A 21,889-nucleotide genomic window follows, 5' to 3' on the forward strand; every position below is an offset into this window, starting at 1 on the left:
AGTTTTGACGTTTTTTTTTAAATTAAACGTAGTATACTTGCCTTGAGAACATGATCCTGACCGCCCGTGACTATCCTGGCGGCTTCAGACTGCATCTCTGTGATCGGCTGTTGGTGTGGCCTGCATTGAGCTATCCGCTGGCATATGATTTCTGAATATAATATATTGAATAGATTCATTAATCCATACATACATACATAAAATCATCGCCTCTTTCCCGGAGGGGTAGGCAGAGACTACCTCTTCTCACTTGCCACGATCTCTGAATACTTCCTTCGCTTCATCCACATTCGTAACTCTCTTCATGCAAACTCTGCGGTTTCGGGTATTTTTGACCTGACCCTTTACCAGGACGTCCTTAATTTGATCAAGATACGTTCGTCTAGGTCTTCCCACTCCGACCTTTCCCTCAACACTCTCCTTGTATATCTGCTTAGTCAACCTGCTTTCATTAATCCATAAATAAATGTATATTCTATATTACGGAAACTATTTTGGTAAGTTATTGATTCGCATAAGCATTGAGGTCTAGACGAACGTAACTTGATCAAATATAGAACGTTCTGAGGTCAAGAGGTCAGGTCAGGTCAAGAGTACCCTGAACTCGGAAGAGTTATGAATGTGGATGAAGCGATAGAAGTATGCAGAGATCGTGGCAAGTGGATAGATGTGATCTCTGGCTACGCCTCCGGGAGAGAGGCGTAATTTTATGTTATAATGTATGTATGCGTTGAGGCTATTTTAAAAATAAAGGATCTTTGAGTTAATGCTCAGTCTAGAATTGACTTTTGAGCACTCAAACTGTGTTGTTCTTGTTATTTTAATTTGTTTATTTTTTTGTAAAAAAATTCATTGCGCCTGACCTCAATCTAGCTGGTGATAAGCAAGTTGAGGCCTAAGGTGGGCACGCAAGCTCAAATAGTACAACAATATGTTGTAAGAAGCTTTACTATAGGGAATATTAAAAATTGTTAATTTAATAAGTGCCGTGTGGTTCCCGGCACCAATATAAAAAAGAATAAGACCACTCCATTTCTTTTCCATTGATGTCGTAAAAGCTGAGTAAGGGATAGGCTTATAAACTTGGCATTATTCTTATAGGCAATGAAGACTAGCAACTTGTCAATATTTGAATTTCAATTATATCACTAAGCCTAAATGTTTAACGTGTCTACCCCGCTAGGGACATAGACGTGATTATATGAATGAATGAATGTAAATTAAATATCTACCTTCTCCTTCGCTAAGCTCGGCCTCGTATGAGAAGGTCATTTTTGACCTCGCGGTGTCATCTGGACAGTTCACGTAGTGCAATGACCCCGTCGACCCTGTTCGTTTGTGAGCTGAAAATGTATTCATAAATATTTCTATTGTAGGAAGAAGGTATAGTTATAAAAGTTATTTATCCCTACAGAAGATAAAAGAAGAAAAGAGGAGAGAAATAATCAGTTAAAAATCATTATATTATTCAACATAAAATTAAGAACATCTAACAATAAAAAATATTTTTGACATATCTCTAACAAACAACATCATGGCAACCGTTGCTATGGCGTTTATCAAGAAGGTTGCCTACATCTATAGTTTACTAGCTATTCCCCCGATTTCATACGTCCCCCTTAGAAGATAAAAACGATTTTTGGGTACCTACCAGTTTTAAAGTTGGACAATGTCAAACACGACACTGAGAAAATCGCATTCGTATTGGAACAACGGTTATTTCATCAGCTACTAGCTGTGCCCGCGACTTCGTCCGTGTGGAATATTTATTTTGGGTATCTAAGAAGCTCTCAAGGATGAATAATTATCCCCGTTTTTTTCACATTTTCCATTATTTCTTTGCTCCTTATAGTTGCAGCGGGATGTTATATAGCCTTAAGCCTTCCTCGATAAATGGTCTATTCAATACAAAAAGAATTTTTCAATTCGAACCAGTAGTTCCTGAGATTAGCGCGTTGAAACAAACAAACTCTTCAGCTTTATAATATTAGTAGGTATAGATGAGATGAGATTATATTAAAACGTTGTTGGCTTATTTTGGTTATATAAATTCAAAAATATATTTAACAAATATATATTTAACATAAGTCGATATTAAAGCAAATATAATTTTATTTTTTTGTGTTATTAACGAACTTTTAATATGATTACGTACTCCTCCCATGCGCAGTACTGAACTGAATCTCCAATCAACTTGCGCCCCAGAAGCGGCGTTTAATTATAAGAACGTGATTCAACTAGACTGGCAATGCAGACGGGTCCCAGATAGTACTCGGTGCGCGCGTACTCAACTCTAGAGAGAGAGAGATAGAAACATCGACTTACTCCTCCGGTGCGCAGTGCTGAACTGCCAATCAACTTGCGCCCCAGAAGCGGCGTTGTATGCGTTCAGTTGCAACAATGTGAGGTAGCCGGCTAGACTTGCAACACAGACGGGTCCCAGATAGGACTCGGTGCGCGCGTACTCAACTCTAGAGAGAGATAGAAACATCGACTTACTCCTCCGGTGCGCAGTGCTGAACTGCCAATCAACTTGCGCCCCAGAAGCGGCGTTGTATGCGTTCAGTTGCAACAATGTGAGGTAGCCGGCTAGACTTGCGACACAGACACGTCTCGCCCCTGATAGGGCTCGGACGTGCGTCACTCCGGCCGCGTCGCGATCACCCGACCGCGATTCGGGACCCCACCATACGCACTAGGATAAAAATAACAATTTCGGTGTTATAAGTAAGTAAGTAAATGCTTTATTGTTCACTAAAGGAGTACATTACAAATAAAAACAGTACAGTACAAAGGCGGGCTTATCCCTAAATGGGATCTCTATGTTGTGGTGTTTTTCCTGACTGTGCTTTCGCTGAGAAAGACTGCGTAAATCAAGCGGTTATACAAAATTACTCGGCCCTTGTTCTACTCTTAAATTGTGTAATGTGAACGACACAATTATTTATTCGGATTATTATTTGCATGGTTTCCACCTTTGTAAAATCTAAGTCTGGAACATCGTTTTCCAACATGTAAAGTAGTCTATTAGCTGTTTTCCTCAACTTTACCTCAAAAAAAATGAAGCCAATATTTTAAATATTGAATTCGGAATTGATTGCACAAAAATCTGTTCAGCGTTCAATTGGTTTACGGAAAGCCATAATAGAAAAGCATTATGAATGCCAAATTTATAATAAAAAGAACGGATAGATACAGATTTTTTTATTTGTTTATTTAAATTACTGTGTTACTTTTAAAAAATACTCACCAACAATTTCTTAGAGCTAGCCTCCCAAAACTCCAGTCTACCATCGCCGCACCCCAATATTATAAGATCATTACAAAAGTCCATGCACCACACTGGCGATTGCCTCACCGCCCTCCCCCTCCAATTGTCCCCGCTCACTTCACTCCTCACTTCACTTCTCATTTCACTTCTCTTACTCCTATTTATCACATCATCGCTAGAGTTAAACATAAATAACATACTATCGTCACTATCTTTATCACTAGTCACACTGTCGTTTTTACTTATATTCATATTGTTTATGTCATTCTCTTTCGTTTCCGAATTGTTTGGGTCTTCACTTTGCTCGCTGCAGTATAATTCTCTGTAAGGAAAGAAATATGAGTTGAATCGAGTTTGAAACAGAATTTTTACATACATATATATACATACGATCATTCTCGTCTCCCATTGGGGTAGGAAGTTTTGATGTTTTTTTTTCAGAAATAAGGAGGACCGAAATAGAGATGGGATAGCGTAAAAGAAAGTATGAGTAGAAAAGAAGTGACTAAAGCAATTATGAAAAAAACTAACTTATTCTGTCGATCGCACAAGAGTGGAAAATGGTGTGGTGACGGCAAAGGATTCGAAATTCGAATTTGAAGTGTATTTCGCGCCAAAATTTTTTTTTTATGCAATTACCGGCAAAGACTATTGAGGTCGGATTAAGTTGCGTACACACCGTGCCAATGAAAATGTTTCGTTACACGCTAGCCTACTTCGCCTGTCTGAATATTTAAAGCCACGCTTTACATGAAATTAAAGTAAACTATGAAGCGCTAAAATTTTTTTCAAGTTCGATTTAAAATTTAATTTAAAATGATACTTCGCGGGTAACATTTTGTTTTTCAGCCAGTATCTACTGCCAACTAACTGACTGACGTCGTTTCTTAAATCCCTATTAATCGAACTGAATAATATAGAATGTGAGTCTCAAATAAAGATTTCACGTCTTTCGTGATTTTGGCTTAATATAATTTACTATAATATGGTGTATGATGTTCGCGGATGATATTGTTTTGGTTGGAGAAAACGGATCTGAAGTGCAAAGCAGACTGGGAAAATGGCAGGAGAGAATAGAAAACATAGGTCTAAAGATCAGTAGAACCAAAACAGAACATATGTTCCTCGACTTCGGTGGGTCATCAAATTTCTCCTCAATTGCCTTAAGTGGTGTGACCTTACCAGTCTGCTCAAATTTTAAGTATTTAGGTTCGCTTATACAGGGAGACGGAGGCATCGACCGGGATGTTAACAACAGAGTAGGGGCAGGATGGGCAAAATGGCGACAAGTAACAGGTGTGACATGCGATCCTCGTATGCCTCTTAAATAGTAAAATATATAAGACTGTCATCAGACCGGTTATGCTGTATGGAGCAGAGTGGTGGGCAACGAAAGCAACGGATGACAGGAAACTGCATGCAAGTGAGATGCGAATGTTACGATGGATGTGTGGAGTGACAAGAATGGATAAAATACGTAATGAGTATATAAGAGGGAGTATGAAAGTAGCGCCAATAAATGAAAAGATGAATAGTAATAAGATGGGTTGGTACGGACACATCATGAGAAGAGAGGAAGGTCATGTTACTAAAAGAGCCTTAAATATGGAAGTGAAAGGTTCAAGAAATAGGGGAAGACCGAAAAAGAGATGGATGGACGGCGTAAAGGATAGTATGAGGAGAAAGGGAGTGACCAGTGAGATGGCAATTGACAGAAGTAATTGGAAAAAACTAACATACTGTGCCGACCCCACGTAGAAAGTGGGAAAAGGTATCGACGAAGAAGATAATTTACTATAATATAATTTACTAGCGACCAGTCTCGGTTTCACGCTGGAAGCATTTATAGATATATTTTTTCCTCGGAAAACCCTCTTTCCAACATTTCAAACAGGAACAAAATTCATCCACTACTTTCCGTGGTTAGAGCATACATACATATATACGTAGGTAAAGTTCTAAAACTTGGCGCATTGGTCTTAGCTGTAGATATTGACCTACAAAAAGAGACTGAGATATTGAAAAAAAAAAGGAAATAAAAAAAAAAAAAATTTACCTATAATTCTTAGCGAAGTCATACTTCGTGGTCTCAGCTGTCGGTAGATGTGAAGGGGATTCCCTAGCGGTCGCCCGGAACCGAAGCCCGCTAAGGTGGTTGCCGAGGCCCTTGCGCAGTCTGTGTGTCGTCTGTTGAACAGTAATTATCCCTTATTAATATTATAAATGCGAAAGTCTGTCTTTCTGTACAGATTTCATTGCTAAACCACTTAACGATTCAAGTGAAATTTGGTATGCATATATAAACATATATGATAAAAACCCGCGTTCTAAAAAAGGATAAGTACTTTTTTTTCTCAAAAATCAATCCCTTAAATACTAAAATGGGGGTGAAAATTTGTATGAAATTTATCATGAATGTTACCCGGGCGAAGCCGGGGCGGGTCGCTAGTATATAAATAAACTACACTCATCAGCCAAAATGATACTCATGTTATTTTTATTTATTTAAACTTTATTGTACATCAAATAATGTAATAATACTTAATGCCATAAGCCATTGTCTACCAGTCGAACCTTTAGACCAAACTGAGATTGTAATTTCTGGGGTTTAACTAAAATATATTTGGCATAGTTATTATAAGAAAATGTATGTATTCTTGTTTGTAACGAATAAATTCATAAACTATGTATTTACGTTACACATTACAATTTCACTTTTGTTACAACTTGAACTATAATTTGTTTAATACCCTTAATAGAAACACAAGAAAGTTGTTATTTTTTTAAATAATATTTATATAGTTAATTATATTATACTAGCTGTCCCGCCAAACGTTATGCTATATAAATAATTCTTAAGTAATTTCTAGTTAAAAAAAATGTTAAGGGTAGACCTTTATCATTATTGGGTATGAAAAATAGATGTTGGCCGATTCTCAGACCTACTCAATATGCTCACAAAATTTCATGAGAATCGGTCAAGCCGTTTCGGAGGAGTATGGTAACGAACATTGTGATACGAGAATTTTATATATGATTATATCGCACTTACCTCTATTTTTGGTGTAACTTCTGAATTTGGTGATAATTTTGCTGAAAGAAAATTAAAAATGGGTACTTTTATATTAATTTGCAGTAACCATTTTTTTTTAAAAAATGATCAGTAAAATTTTTAGAGTAAGCATCTTTTTTGTTTTTAAAATTTACTTTTTTTTGTGTTCTTACAATAAAGATATTACAAACAAACAAGCATCTATTGGAAAAGCGGATAAAAAAAATCGTATTATATGAATTTGTGATTTATAACAGTGTTACCATGACAACACGAAATAACTTACCAACTGATTTGTTGTCCACATTTTTCTTTGTTCCCGCTTTATACAACTCTCTTTGCAATTTGAAGAAACTGCAACAAATTACATACAGACTGGCTGGTATAATGTTGAATTAATGTAGGTATATATTCATTCATATTACGAGTTTATAAATAGTAACTGAGCGATGTCTGTGCTTGAAATATATCGTCAAATAATAGATTTTGGGGATCTTTATAAGAGGACACAAATATGATTTTTTTTTGTAATTTCTGTCTGTCTGTATGTTTGTACTCGCAAAACGCCGAAAACTATGACTCCTATTCGAACGCTGTTCTAATAACAGCTAGGAGATAGTAAACATCGACATGTTTGCATTAAGAGAGTAATTAATTTGGATAAAGTGATTACCAATTACCACGACCTGCATACTCCTTGTATCCGGAGGTCGTGGTAAGTGAAATGACGTAGGTAGTTTCTGCCTACGCCGTAGTTATTAAGAGGCGTGACTATATGTACCTACGTACAACAGCATGAAGAGAGTTATGAATGTGGATGAAGCAAAGGACGTCCTGGTAAAGGGTCAGGTCAAGAGTACCCGAAACCGCCGAGCTTGCATGAAGAGAGTTATGTATGTATGTATGAAGCAAAGGAAGTTTGCAGAGATCGAGGCAAGTGGAAAGAGATAGTCTCTGCCTACCCCTCCGGGAAAGAGGCGTGATTTTATGTATGAAGCAAAAAAAGTTTGCAGAGATCGTGGCAAGTGGAAAAAGGCAGTCTCTGCCTACCCCTCCGGGAAAGAGGCGTGATTTTATGTATGAATGTATGAAGCAAAAAAAGTTTGCAGAGATCGTGGCAAGTGGAAAGAGGTAGTCTCCGCCTACCCCTCCGGGAAAGAGGCGTGATTTTATGTATGTATGTATGAAGCAAAGGAAGTTTGCAGAGATCGTGGCAAGTGGAAAGAGGTAGTCTCTGCCTACCCCTCCGGGGAAGAGGCGTGATTTTATATATCTATGTATATGTATACAACAGCTAGGATAATCATATATGAAGAGCAAACTCACGCCCCGCGGTCGATAGTGGCTATCAGTTCTCCATTCTGCGAGTCCCAGACCTTCACGTTGCCCTGGAGACAGGAGCTGACCACCTTCTCCCCGTCCGTAACCAGACACTCCACCTCCTGGCTGTGACCCGCCACCACGAGGGGTACCGCTTCCATTACCAACTGAAACGAAGGTGGATAGATATAATACCATTTATTCCTCTTGGCTTTTTAGTCCCGGCATTTGCATCCTCACCACTCTGGAGAGGAGCCCGGGGTATGCCTTTGAGCGTATTTGGGTGAGACAGGTTTTTATACGAAGCGACTCCCATCTGACTTCAAAAAAAACCTAACCCTTATTGGATCCATGGTTTCAAATCCAGTTGCCTGAATGTTTCCTCACGATGTTTTCCCACACCGTAAGAGCGGTTAGTATTCAAACTACCTACCTACAAAATAATACCCTTTATTGCACATATATTATAACAAATATATCCTATCCTAAACTTATGTTAAGTGCGCCATCTACATCGTTACTACATCTCAATATGAGATGTGCACGGCTCTGTCTAACCCGCAAGGGATATATACGTGATAAGAGATAGGATTCTATCTCTTAGTCGCCTTTTACGACATCCATGGGAAAGATAAAGAGTGGTCCTATTCTTTTTTTTTATTTGGTTTCGGGGACCGCACGGCACTAACACACACACACAGCCTAAACCTTTCCCGCGTTAAATGTGTGTACGTAATCAATATTCACCTGAACTGCGGGTTGGTTTTCAATGATTTTCCTGTAGAGGGCGTCGTCGCTCCACGACGCCCGCCATTCCGCGTAATGGCGCGAGCACACGCATCTGCAATAACACATCGAATGTAATCTAAATATAATTAATTATATATTATATTCTTCATCCCACTTGTAAAAATTTCGGAAAAAATCTTATAAAATAATTTACAAATCCCGCAATCGCGGACGGAGGCATGTCCTTATTAATATATACGTTTCAGGTTCATTGTACCCCAATTCAATCTACCTATTCCGATCTTTTATAATTATTTTATTTTATTTTACAAGGAAGACCAACAGCTAATTATATGACAATACATAAACACGATACATAACAAAGAAGCCAATTATAGGTAATACAATGGTAGGTAGTAATAATAGGATATAAAAGTTGAATAAAACTAAACACGCCACTCGCAATCGAGTACAAAAAGTGGCTGACAAGTGCTTAAAAGTCTAAGAATTAACAATATTATATAGTATATTAATAAAAACTACTAATCCTGTAAATGCTCATACAAAAGACGTTTAGCTCTCGCTAAGCTCGTAGTGAATAAGTCAATATCCAATTCACGAGAGATATTATTAAAATTATTGCCTGTACGCACAAGAAAAGCATGTCTCTAAAACAAATAGTGAATGATAGAAAACGAATTATAATTACCTGTACAACACGACCATCATGTAAGCGATGACGGCCACGCTTATGGTGCACAGTATGGCCAGCAGCAGTATTTCCATGGGCGTGGTCGGGTAGAGGGGGAGGGGGGTGGAACTGCCCCAGTGCTGTAGCGGACTCTTGCTTTCGATCAGCTCAAAATCTGAAATTTTTATACGTATTTAGAACTTAAAGCCAATTGAAATTCTACTCGAGTGCGCGGCGCGGCATGATTCACAACTCTTACAATATTTATGTAAATATGTTTATACATACATAAAATCACGCCTCTTTCCCGGAGGGGTAGGCGGAGACTACCTCTTTCCACTTGCCACGATCTCTGCATACTTCCTTCGCTTCATCCACATTCATAACTCTCTTCATGTATGTTTATCTATATTCTATGTATAAAACATTTGCATTTTATTTTCTTACTCTTAAATTGACACCGGCTTATTTATCAGAAAGTGTGGCGACATCTATACGCCACAAGTCACAAAAACAAAATCACGCGACGCTATCAGTCAAACAGCTGAAAAGTCTGAATCGCGCAAGCAAAGATTACACGGATTGGAGCATATATACAACCTCCGACACAACATCGTCGGAGCCGCGGTTCTCCAGGCATAAACCAAGCCTGGCGGAAGATCGCTCCAAGTACATAAGCAATATCTTACATACATACATACATAAAATCACGCCTCTTGCCCGGAGGGGTAGGCAGAGACTACTTCTTTCCACTTGCCACGATCTCTGCATACTTCCTTCGCTTCATCCACATTCATAACTCTCTTCATGCAAGCTCGGCGGTTTCGGGTACTTTTGACCTGACCCTTTACCAGGACGTCCTTAATTTGATCAAGATACGTTCGTCTAGGTCTTCCCACTCCGACCTTTCCCTCCACACTCTCCTTGTATATCTGCTTAGTCAACCTGTTTTCATTCATCCTCTCCACATGACCGAACCATCTTAACATACCCTTTTCTATTCCTGTAACTACATCTTCTTTCACATCACAACATTCCCTTATCACGCTGTTCCTTATTCGGTCACTCAATTTCACACCCAGCAATATCTTACTTGCCGTGTGGTTCCCGGCACCAATACAAAAAAGAATAGGACCACTCCATCTCTTTCCCATGGATGTCGTAAAAGCCGACTAAGGGGTAGGCTTATAAACTTGGGATTCTTCTTTTAGGCGATGGGCTAGCAACCTGTCACTATTTGAATCTCAATCCTATCTTAAGCCAAATAGCTTAACGTGGCCTATCAGTCTTTACAAGACTGTAGGCTCTGTGTACCCCGCAAGGGATATAGACGTGATTATATGTATGTATGTATGCAATATCTTACCAGGCAGTATATCAATAGGATCCAGGGCGGCAGCCAGGGCCTGCCACCTGAGTGGGGGCGGATCCTTCTCCTCAGGGTTCCTCACCGTCACCGCCAGCTCCGGACTGAGCCGGTGGCTGAGCAGCAGCGGCGGAAGCAACACCATGTACCTCCCCCCCACCGTCTCGTTGTAGTGGGAGAGTATTGACGACCAGTGGTAGGGCGATAACCTGGTAAAGATTATTGTGGGGTAATATTTTGAACGCATTGGACCACTTTGGGTGTCTCAGATGTTAGGAAAATCGGTTTGCCAAACTTTTTATTGAAGAAAATATGGTCGTAAGTGACGTAGCTTCTGGTAGTTTAAACTCATACATATGAAACATGAAACTTTTTCTCCTTTTACATCGTGAAAAGCATTACTTACATATTATTTTCAGCGGAACCCTAGCTTGGAAGCTGACAGCTGAGAATGGAATAGGGAATTCAGTATGTTTGTCTATATAATTGACTGATAAGTTTTGATTTAATATCTTATCGTGACCTTGAAAAAGTCAATGTGCCATACGCGTGTTAGTATGACATACTCGTATTGAAATAACTAGTTCTACATTCATTCATGTTTTTTAATGTAGACAATGTGCATTCGTCCACGATTTAGATTTAAGAGATCTATATTTGTATATTGAAGTCCGATGAAAATGCTGCAGTGTAGTTTGTTTCGCCGCTTCTTCTACACATGCGCTTTGGAAGCGGCAGTAGTTATAATTACATTTAAGTGATGTGACGTCAATAAGTGATAACTTGTATCCAATTTTGAAAATAAATCTATTCTATTCTACTCATTTACAACTAATGTCGAGTGTATGAGCCATTAGAAATGTTGTGTTTGAAAAGGGATAAGTAAATATATACGGGACAAATTACATAGATTGAGTGCGCCTCGAAGTAAGTTCAAAACTTGTGTTACGAGAAACTAACTCAACGATACTATATTTTAACGACATCCATGGGAAAGAGATGGAGTGGTCCTATTCTTTTTTGTTTTGGTGCCGGGAACCACACGGCACTTACTCTCTTATTACTTCCTTAGTCGCTTTTCAAAAGCGTAATATATGAAGTGTTCCTATTCTAAAGGTGGGAAATACACAAAGAAGATTTACGTAAAGTTACCTGGTCCACGGGCGTGAATGTGGCGAATGTTTCATCATCAGAGTATCATTGGTGTCCGCCGCCGACTTCTCGGAACTTCCCAGGTCTATCATCGGCGAGAATACCATGGCGTTCTTAGCGTACATCATGTTCACAGACTGCTTGTGCTCCTTCTTCTGATAATTCCTCTTGTTCACCTCCGAATTGCCGTCCATTTCTGCACTGGTTATGAAGTAATCGACCACACCCGAGTTGTAAACGATCATGGATATCCACACCAACATCCAGACCATAAAAGCTCGTTGGAAGAATCGAGTGCGCGCCCAGAGATTCACCAATCGAATCCTCTTCGGCACCCTGTTATCCTGGCTTTGGCCATTCGAATTCCTCTTCGCGACCACGTCTGTGGGACTGCTCTGGGCTAAGCCGTTCAAACGGGGATGCGACTTCGATTTCCTGATCCTCAGCGGCGAATCCTCCTCATAACTCTTATTGTAACGCCAGTTCAAAGCGTTGTTCACGTGAAAATACTCTTTCAAGTGCAATTTGTTGTTCCTATCTTGGAAATACTCCATCCTTTGCACGTCTATACCCAATACCGTTGCGAAGAACACCATTTGTATGAAATAATCGGCCATGAGACTCAATATCATGAATATGGAGAATTCCTGTATGAACGGGACGAAAGTGAAGAAACTTAGTGTGAAAACGGTTATTTCAGTCAGCAGATTCTTTGTGATCGACCAGCCTTCTTTACTAAGGCCCTGTGCTAGACGGATTTTGACGTCTAATCGGGAATCGGTGGACGTGACGCTCTTAGTTAGAACCAGAACATTCTCGAGGCCCACTATGATGACTAGATAGGGGACGATCTCTTTGCCCTGGAGACTTAACGTGATGCCGAAGTAGAAGCATATTCCCGTCGACATCAACAAACTGGACGCTATAGAAATCACAGCACACGCAGCTAACCAAAACTTAGACTTAATATACTCTATTTTCCTCACAGAGAAGTAAACATAAAGGAATAGGCCCATAAATGTTATGGTGAGAGGTACTAATTCGTGATAATTGAATTGTCCCGGATAATATATGAGAGTCGCTTCGTCAATTCTTTTATACGATTCTTGATGGAGAGGATACATTTCCATCAGCTTTTTAGATAAGGACTGGACGAATCTGAAAGAGATAAGGTTATCGTTTTAATAGATCTGAGTAGAAATGGCACCTGGTGATAAGCGCGCATTAATTACTTGTAGATAAAGCGGCTGATAAGCGGCTGACTCATACCTACACTGTGCTGACGAGATTCATTATCGCCGGCTATTTAGTGAATAATGTTGGAACAACAGGAACTGTAGATATAATGTAATAGGAAAATTTCTCTACAAATCTCTCTCATTGAGACGTTTCTGTGGCATCTTAATAAGACACTGCGACCGGTAATAAAGTGAGCTTTTGTTAATGCTTAAAATATACCAACAATACTTTCATATTAGAAGATATATTATATATAATACTAGCTGTCCCGGCAAACGTTGTTTTGCCAATATAATAAATTAAAAAGTAATTTCTAGTTAAAAAAAATGTTAAGGGCGGACAACCCTTATCACTAAGGTGTATGAAAAATAGATGTTGGCCGATTCTCAGACCTACTCAATATGCGGGGTTTATTGCGGGGTAGACAGAGCCAACAGTCTTGAAAAGACTGAATGGCCACGTTCAGCTATTTGGCTTAGTGATAGAATTGAGATTCAAATAGTGACAGGTCGCTAGCCCATCGCCTAAAAAAGAATCGCAAGTTTGTAATCCTATCCCTTAGTCGCTTTTTACGACATTCATGGGAAAGAGATGGAGTGGTCCTATTCTTTTTTGTATTGGTTCCAGGAACCACACGGCACGTAATACCCCTTAATATTGGATAAGGTAATGACATACATACATAAAATCACGCCTCTTTCCCGGAGGGGTAGGCAGAGACTACCTCTTTCCACTTGCCACGATCTCTGCATACTTCCCTCGCTTCATCCACATTCATAACTCTCTTCATGCAAGCTCGGCGGTTTCGGGTACTCTTAATGATAATGACGATTCTCACTTTGTATCCGGATATTGATAGAACATTGTGACCGCGTACTGGAGTATGCGCGGGCGCGCCCGCAATGGATACCGTTTGATGCCCGTGTCGCGCAAGTGGAGGCCGAATGCCATTTCCGCTATGGACGCTTTGCCCTTCTGCAGATTCTGTAAGGACAACAACAGAATAGATTTTGTGAAACCTCAATTCAAATTCAAAATTTTTATTCATTACTATAGGATAGGTAATTCATATCGCTTAATAATTGTCAAAACGTATGGTTTAACAACATTGGTTGACGTCAAATAAATTACTTAAAACTAAATTTACTGCCGCTTCCAAGGCGCCAGTGCAGAAGAAGCGATAACAAACTGCACTGCAGCATTTTCTTCAACAGCGTCAACTTCACAATATCAATTAAACTTAGAATAGTTTCTGTCTGAATATGAGAAGGTCAACAAAAAAAAATCATCATCAGTCTTCTTCCTCTGGAGAGGAGGCCGGAATGTGCCACTTGACCATGGTCCTGGAATGGGTAAGTCAGGTTTTTACACGAAGCGGTTCCCGTCCGACTTTCGCAACCTTGATAGAGAAACCTAACCCACATTAGATCTTGGTAAAAAGCTGCATTAGATGTAGGTATTTGCCTATTCCCTTAGTCGAATTTTACGACATCCATGTGGAAGAGATTCTTACGTTCCCGGCACCACAAGGCAGACATACACAAATATATGTAAGTACTGACAAGTATTAAAACTTCCTTCTTTATTCCAGAATAGAAGCCGCTCGCGACTTCGTCCGCATGGAAACCCTACCAATCCCGCGGGAACTCTGGGATAAAAAAGCCTATGTGTTATTCTAGATCTTCAGCTACCCACATACCAAATTTCATCGTAATCGGTTCGGTAGTTTTTGCATGAAAGAGTAACAAACATCCACACTGTCACCCAGACATACAAACTTTCGCATTTACAATATTAGTAGGATTCAGACAATTCTGACCCGGTTTAAGCATGCTTTATAACTATACTAGTTTTTATTCTCAGCTTTTACGAATTCTCGGCAGCGCGAATTTAGCGCAAATTACAAAAGAATTTATCGCAAAATCGACGCTAGCTACAGTTTTTACCGGGATAAAAGTACCCGATGTCTTTCTCCAGACTCTTAACTAAATACAAACAAACAAACTTACCTCTCATATGTTTGTAGTAACATTAAATTACCTGATAATTATACACGGTGTTGACAATGTTGGCGTCCAATGAGAACGTCTGCAGACTCTGCTGCCAAAGGTTGGCGGGTGACAGTAACAGGCAGCTGTATTCTGGCAACACTCGCTCTAAGCTCGCTTTGCTTTCTCGCTTCTTGATGCCTTCGATTTGGTAGCAATGTTGGAGCAGAGTGCTTTTGCTACCCTATGTCTTTCTCCAGTCCAGACTCTTAATTATATACAAACAAACAAACTCACTTCTTTTAAGTTTGTAACATGAAAATTACCTGATAATTATACACGGTGTTGACAATGTTGGCGTCCAATTGGTTGACAATGGCAGCTGTATTCTGGCAACACTCGCTCTAAGCTCGCTTTGCTTTCTCGCTTCTTGATGCCTTCGATTTGGTAGCAATGTTGGAGCAGAGTGCTTTTGCTACCCTATGTCTTTCTCCAGTCCAGACTCTTAATTAAATACAAACAAACAAACTCACTTCTTTTAAGTTTGTAACATGAAAATTACCTGATAATTATACACGGTGTTGACAATGTTGGCGTCCAATGAGAACGTCTGCAGACTCTGCTGCCAAAGGTTGGCGGGTGACAGTAACAGGCAGCTGTATTCTGGCAACACTCGCTCTAAGCTCGCTTTGCTTTCTCGCTTCTTGATGCCTTCGATTTGGTAGCAATGTTGGAGCAGAGTGCTTTTGCTGTGGAGAAGGAATTGATTCTTTAGGGTGCGCTGGGTTTTTGTAAGTCCTTGGTTGGTGTGTCGTCATAATAACATTTTGTTATCATTTTATATAGATAAGCATTTGAAATTGTTGTGTCGTGTGGTTCCCCAGCACCAATAGAAAACAAAAAGAATAGGACCCACTTTAAATCAATTTCAAATACATACATAAATATCGTTACGTCTATATCCCTTGCGGGGTAGACAGAGCCAACAGTCTAGAAAAAACCTATAGGCCATGTTCAGCTGTTTGACTTAATCATGGAATTGAGAATCAAACAGTGACAGATTGCTAGCCCATCGCCTAAAAGAAGAATCTCAAGTTTTTAAGACTCTCCCTTTGTCGCCTTTTACGACATCCGTGCGAAAGATATGGCGTGGCTCTATTCTAAAGAGCCAGACAACTGGATTTTAGCAACATCCTCTTTACGTTTGCCTGTTTCGCGTATAAAATTGTCCATTTTATAAATATGTACATACTAGAGGCCGCCCGCGACTTCGTCCGCATGGAAACCCTATCAATCCCGCGGGAACTCTGGGATAAAAAGTAGCCTATGTGTTATTCTGGGTCTTCAGCTACCTACATACCAAATTTCATGGTAATCGGTTCAGTAGTTTTTGCGTGAAAGAGTAACAAACATCCATACATCCATACAAACTTTCGCCTTTATAATAGTAGTAGGATATATCAGTCGCAAAGCTTCAGTGGAAAATAAAGATTTATCGCTAAACATATACGGAATAAGACAGTTTTTACACTTCGCAAAAAAAATGGCAAAACTAAATAAAACAAGAAACATATTTATTCGCTTAGTAGGTAGGTACATTTTTACACACTTAATTAGTTGTTAGAGTCCACTTTTAGGTAAAGAAATACCTACTTGTGCCAATAGACCCCGCATTTCTCTCCATAATTAATTGGCAAAAAGTTTAACGACCGGACGCCTGCCTGACTTCAACCCTCCTTGGTTAGTTGCACTAGGTCGAAGTGCTTATTCCCTTTGTCACCTTTTACGACATCCACGGGAAAGAGATGGAGTGATTTTATTCTATAGTGCCGGAACCCACACGGCACAAGTAGATACTCGTACGATTTAATCAAGTCACCGATTCGACCATCGACGCTCACAATAGTGTAAAATTTTACAAAAAGAAAATTTGTCATTCGCACGAGTAATTGTGACATTTTCGGAAATATTTCGCAATAGCCCAGCAATATAATGGCATTATATGTTACATCTTAAAGATTTTATATACCTACTAGCTGTGCCCGCGACTTCGTCCGCGTTGAATAGTTGTTTTGGGCACCATTGAAGCCCTCAAGAATGAATAATTTTCCCCATTTCTTTCACAATTTTCATTGAAGAAATAATTTTCTTCGTTCCTAATAGTTGCAGCGTGATGTTATATAGCCTAAAGCCTTCCTCGATAAATGGTCTATTCAACGCAAAAAGAATTCGAACCAATAGTTCCTGAGATTAGCGCGTTCAAACAAACAAACGCTTTAGCTTTATAATATTAGTATAAATAGAAAAACTACAACCTGACTTATGATATAATTCATAGTTGTTAGAATATAAAATTTTAAACTTTGGTCACCCACTACATACTCGTACATAATAAAAGATGGTGTGGTTCTGTATCATTGTGCCAGGGAACATATTACGGCAATTCTTTCGAGAGCAAAATTTCGCATCGCGCTAAGTCAAGGCCACGTAACTATGCACACACAACAGACATTGAATAGCATACTAGAATATACATACATTCAGTCAGAAAAGTATCGGGAATGGATTATTTATTTATGGTTCCAAATTCAAATTTTTGTTTTTTTTGTTGTTGTTAGATTGGCACAACTGTTTTCCATTTTGGCGCGGAGTTTGAGTTGCATCTGTTGTTTACATTAAATACAGTGCTATTTTTAGTTATATCATATCTAGTGTGTATTGCTAATTTCATAATGGATAAAAACATCGAACAAAGAGTTTGTCTTAAATTTTGCATTGCCAATGGAATATCGTGTTCGGAGTCACTGAAAATGTTACAGAAGGCTTACGGTGAATCGACTTTATCAAAAACTCGTGCTTATGAGTGGTACAAAGCGTTCAAAAGCGGTCGAGATGTGATGGAAGATTTGCCTCGCTCTGGTAGGCCATCAACGTCTGCAACTGAAGTTAACATCGCAAAAGTGAAGGAAATAGTGACTGAAAATCCTCATTCAACTTTGAGAGAGATAGCCACCGAACTTTCTGTATCTCACGAGTCGATCCGTACCATTTTAACTAATAATTTGGGTATGAAACATGTTGCCGCTCGGCTAGTCCCAAAAGACCTGAATTTTTTTCAAAAACTCAATCGCATGAGAGTCGCTGAGGACATGCTAGAACGAGTCAATTCCGACCCAACATTCATGAAACGCATTGTTACTGGTGACGAGACGTGGGTTTACGAGTTTGACATGCAAACTAGTCAACAAGCTTCGGAGTGGCGCCTTCCAACTGAACCGAAACCGAAAAAACCACGCCAAAGTCGTTCAAAAGTCAAAGTCATGTTGACTGTTTTCTTTGACTATCGCGGTGTTGTGCACTCGGAATTCTTGCCGGAAGGTCAAACGGTAAATAAGGAATATTATTTGAGCGTTATGCGGCGTTTAAGAGAGCAAATCCGACGAAAAAGGCCAGATTTGTGGAAAGAAAATTCTTGGATTTTGCACCATGATAATGCACCTTCGCACAAGGCCATCATTGTGAACGAATTTTTAACCAAACACTCAACAAATACCATCGAGCAACCACCATATTCACCAGATATGGCTCCAGCCGACTATTTTCTTTTTCCTAAACTCAAATTACCACTTCGTGGCACCCGTTTTCAATCGGTAGAAGACATAAAAGAGAATTCGCGGCGAGAACTGACCTCAATTCCGGAAACAGCGTTTAAAAAATGTTTTGATGATTGGATTATTCGTTGGCGTAAGTGTATCGTTTCTAAAGGAGCATATTTTGAAGGTGATAAAATAAATTTGGATGAATAACAAACAGTTTGTGTATTATTGATCTTTTCCTGCTACTTTCTTGACAGAGTAGTACATATCATCACGTCTTTATACGTTTGTCTTAATGTTAGAATTGAGATTCAAATAGCGACAAGTTGCTCGCCCATCGCCTAAAAGAAGAATCCCAAGTGTGTAAGCCGATCCCTTGGTCGCCTTTTACGACTTCCATGGGAAAGAGATGGAGTTGTCCTATTCTTTTTTCTGTTGGTGCCGGGAACCACACGGCACGCTCCTTAGTCTACACTTATAATATTGAGAAAAGATTTGTATATATTTTTATGTTTGTAACGAATAAACTCAAAAACTACTGGACATATTTTCACGAAATTTGCCACAGATATAGAAAAGACTTTGGGAGTAACAAAGGCTACTGTTTCCTTCTATAAATTTCCCACGGGAGCGAAGCCCCGCGCCAAAATAAATATTTAGTGTGATGGCAGACACTCCTTTGCCTGACTTCCCAATTCTCAAAACTTGCCTGATATAAACAGGACAAAATGATTTTATAAGCCTGGCGTGTTATTTAAAAAAAAAATGCAGATGAAGTATTGAAACAACTGTCAAATAAAATATCATCGTATGAAAATCCTGGCTTTGGAGAAGAAAAAAAAACAGATTTAAAGGGTATGCCTTTTGGAACAGATTGAAATACTAAATTCACTTACGTGTCAGCATCCTCGTGGTTTCTTATTGTCTCGAGCAGTCGAAATACCTCTTGCAACGGTGCTCTGAACGCATCCCACATTTTTAAATTATTATTCCAAGGGGACACGCCTAAAACAAAATAAGACAAAAATATAGACATGTTAAAATAAGTACTTTCACTTCTGATCCTAACCAGAAAGAATCCATGAGTATGCCGTGTGGTATTCAGCACTTTAGAATAGAACCACTCCATATCTTTCTATATAGGATAGGCTTAAAACTTGAGACTTCTCCCTATCACTATTTGAATCTCAATTCTATTATAAAGCCATACAGATTAATGTGGCCTGTCAATCTTTTCAAATCTGTTTCGGATCGGTCAACCCCATAAGGGATATAGACGTGACTATGTGTATGTGAGAGTTCATGGGAACAAAAAATGCCATCGAATATATTACTATATTCAGTTCAGAAGTCAAAAGGCGCATCTAGGCTGTTCTTTGGGAGACATAACTGAATGATATGCTGGTTAATTTTTAATCTGTTTCTATAAGGAATAACCAAGTTAACTGTTTTATGCTCATTCTTTGTTTTTTTCATTCTGCTTTTTGCCAGCAAAATGTCTATTTAAAACATTTTGACTCGGATAAAAAAAAGTTGACTTTGACCTCATAATGTTCACGGTTTAGTGTGATGATTCACATGTATGCAAAGATGGAGTATACTACTGTTTTAATGATGTTAAGATTTTAAGTCTCTGTCTCAGAAAACGATATTTTTGTATTTTTTGGCTTCAAAGCTCACACTTAATTATAGTTATTTTTCTTAGACTTACTTTAGTCATTAAGCTGACAGTTAAAGTGGCTTTTCAGTCTATTCGGGACTGTTGGCTGTGTCTACCCCGTAAGGGATATAGACGTATGTATATTAGACACTCTGTCAGAGTGGTTTTGGTCTTCATAGTTGCTCATGGACTACAGGCTCAATGAAGCCTTTTTATTGGTACCGTTTGTGTGCATTGCGAGTACACTAGATTATGATGGCCGCAGTAGCTAGTTTAATACAGCATGTTTCAGTTTATTTTATAACATTGCCATCATTTACGGGATAGACAGAGTCAACAGTCTAGAAAAGACTAAAGGCCAGATTCAGCTGTATGGCATGATGTTGGAAGAGGGATTCCTTGCATTATTTGCAACTAAAAGAAAAAGTAATGAATGCCTTTTCACTTCTGACATTTTTAACTAGAGAAACTTGACCAAGTAGGTTCATAGACACATTGGCTGGAAGAGTACCTGCATAAAACATAAGTAATAAAATAAATGCGACATTACCTATTTTCATAATTATTTGCTGGGCATATAACAAAGGCTTATCTTTCGCCCAGATATGTGGAAGCCGCTGAGTTTCATTTAGAAGGATATATAACGGAAGAGGAGCATCTGCAAAAGGTGAAAGTTTTTGTAAAAAGTGTTTATTTCATTTATTCTATTTCTACTTATATACATTCTATTTTCAGTACAGCTATTAATCAATATTTTAACAAATGAATTGTATGATTCATAAATGTGGCTAATTTAAGGATTGGACATAAAAAACCACAGGACTTCATATAGCAATATTAAAGAACTTGGAACAAATTTTTAAGTAAACAAAGATGCCAATAATACTTAATCAATTGTAAAATAATTACTTTAATTGTCACTCTAACCTTGTAAACAATTATTGGAATTGCATCCTTCTGGTGTCGACATCTGATTCTCATTTATCTGCCACGGGACATTTACAACTGTGGGAATGTTTCCCGGCAATGGAACATTTAACAGAGGATAACTGAAACAAACAACGAAATTATGAAGTTATCCTTAAAATTTAATACAACACTAGATTAATACAAATTGATACTTTACCAACACAATAACACCACTGATAAGGCAACAGTTATAGGAATAATGGGATAGGAAGAACAGAATAATCCATATGTATAATACAACTGAGCTACCCTCTCAGGTAAGGTCGCTCCAGCCATTGTTATCTTCGTAAATACTAGGTTTTAGAATCCGAAATAGTGCGTCTGTATTTGTGGATCATTTGCGCAAGTGTTAAGTACTTTTATCGAGGTACAGATACACGGTTAAACCCAGTTATGTAGTCGCAAATATCACGGTTGATCGCATGTCCCGCAACGCAATAAAAATAATTAATAGAGTATTTTGCATTATGCATGGACAAGCCGCTTAAAATCACTGTGCAAGTATTACATCAACCACGCAATTTTCGACGAGAGTTGGTTGTCTAAAATCTGACATTTTTGACATATACGGTCTGACAATTAGACAGGGGACATTACTTTTTTTAATACCACAGACCACAAAAGTGTTCGTTCAGAAATAACGATAGTAGTATTATTGGAGACCTAACTTTTCGAAGTTTCGGCCGACATCTAGTGTCGAGTGACAAAACTTTTATAAAGTTGTTTTATTTATAGGATAGGTGTCGCCACTATACTTATTGTACCCTGTACCCAGGAAATGTAAAAATTTCTAAAAGTTATATTAAAAAAATTTAAAGGTACCTATTGAGATAACATTTTTACATACATACCTATA

General features: G+C 38.7%; 1 protein-coding gene across 1 annotated transcript in view; it reads right to left on the reverse strand.

The window, feature by feature from the left end:
- LOC106130587 (sterol regulatory element-binding protein cleavage-activating protein) overlaps nt 1–21,566 on the reverse strand; it is a 29,201-nt gene extending 7,635 nt beyond the window's left edge. Inside the window, exons 1-18 of the mRNA XM_060953497.1 lie at nt 21,191–21,566; nt 20,992–21,113; nt 20,615–20,722; nt 19,301–19,409; nt 15,371–15,557; nt 13,659–13,804; nt 11,582–12,739; nt 10,430–10,638; nt 9,082–9,238; nt 8,391–8,484; nt 7,650–7,810; nt 6,610–6,677; nt 6,324–6,364; nt 5,328–5,458; nt 3,251–3,593; nt 2,500–2,695; nt 1,233–1,343; nt 42–151 (exon numbers count right to left, since the gene is read on the reverse strand). Of these exons, the coding sequence (XP_060809480.1) occupies nt 42–151; nt 1,233–1,343; nt 2,500–2,695; nt 3,251–3,593; nt 5,328–5,458; nt 6,324–6,364; nt 6,610–6,677; nt 7,650–7,810; nt 8,391–8,484; nt 9,082–9,238; nt 10,430–10,638; nt 11,582–12,739; nt 13,659–13,804; nt 15,371–15,557; nt 19,301–19,409; nt 20,615–20,722; nt 20,992–21,113; nt 21,191–21,309 (3,570 nt within the window). The 5' untranslated portion in view covers nt 21,310–21,566. The remainder of the gene's footprint in view (nt 1–41; nt 152–1,232; nt 1,344–2,499; nt 2,696–3,250; nt 3,594–5,327; nt 5,459–6,323; nt 6,365–6,609; nt 6,678–7,649; nt 7,811–8,390; nt 8,485–9,081; nt 9,239–10,429; nt 10,639–11,581; nt 12,740–13,658; nt 13,805–15,370; nt 15,558–19,300; nt 19,410–20,614; nt 20,723–20,991; nt 21,114–21,190) is intronic.
- Between the last annotated feature and the right edge of the window lie 323 nt (nt 21,567–21,889).

This window comes from Amyelois transitella, chromosome Z (genome assembly GCF_032362555.1).
Source record: "Amyelois transitella isolate CPQ chromosome Z, ilAmyTran1.1, whole genome shotgun sequence".
NCBI classification, from domain to species: Eukaryota; Metazoa; Arthropoda; class Insecta; order Lepidoptera; family Pyralidae; genus Amyelois; species Amyelois transitella.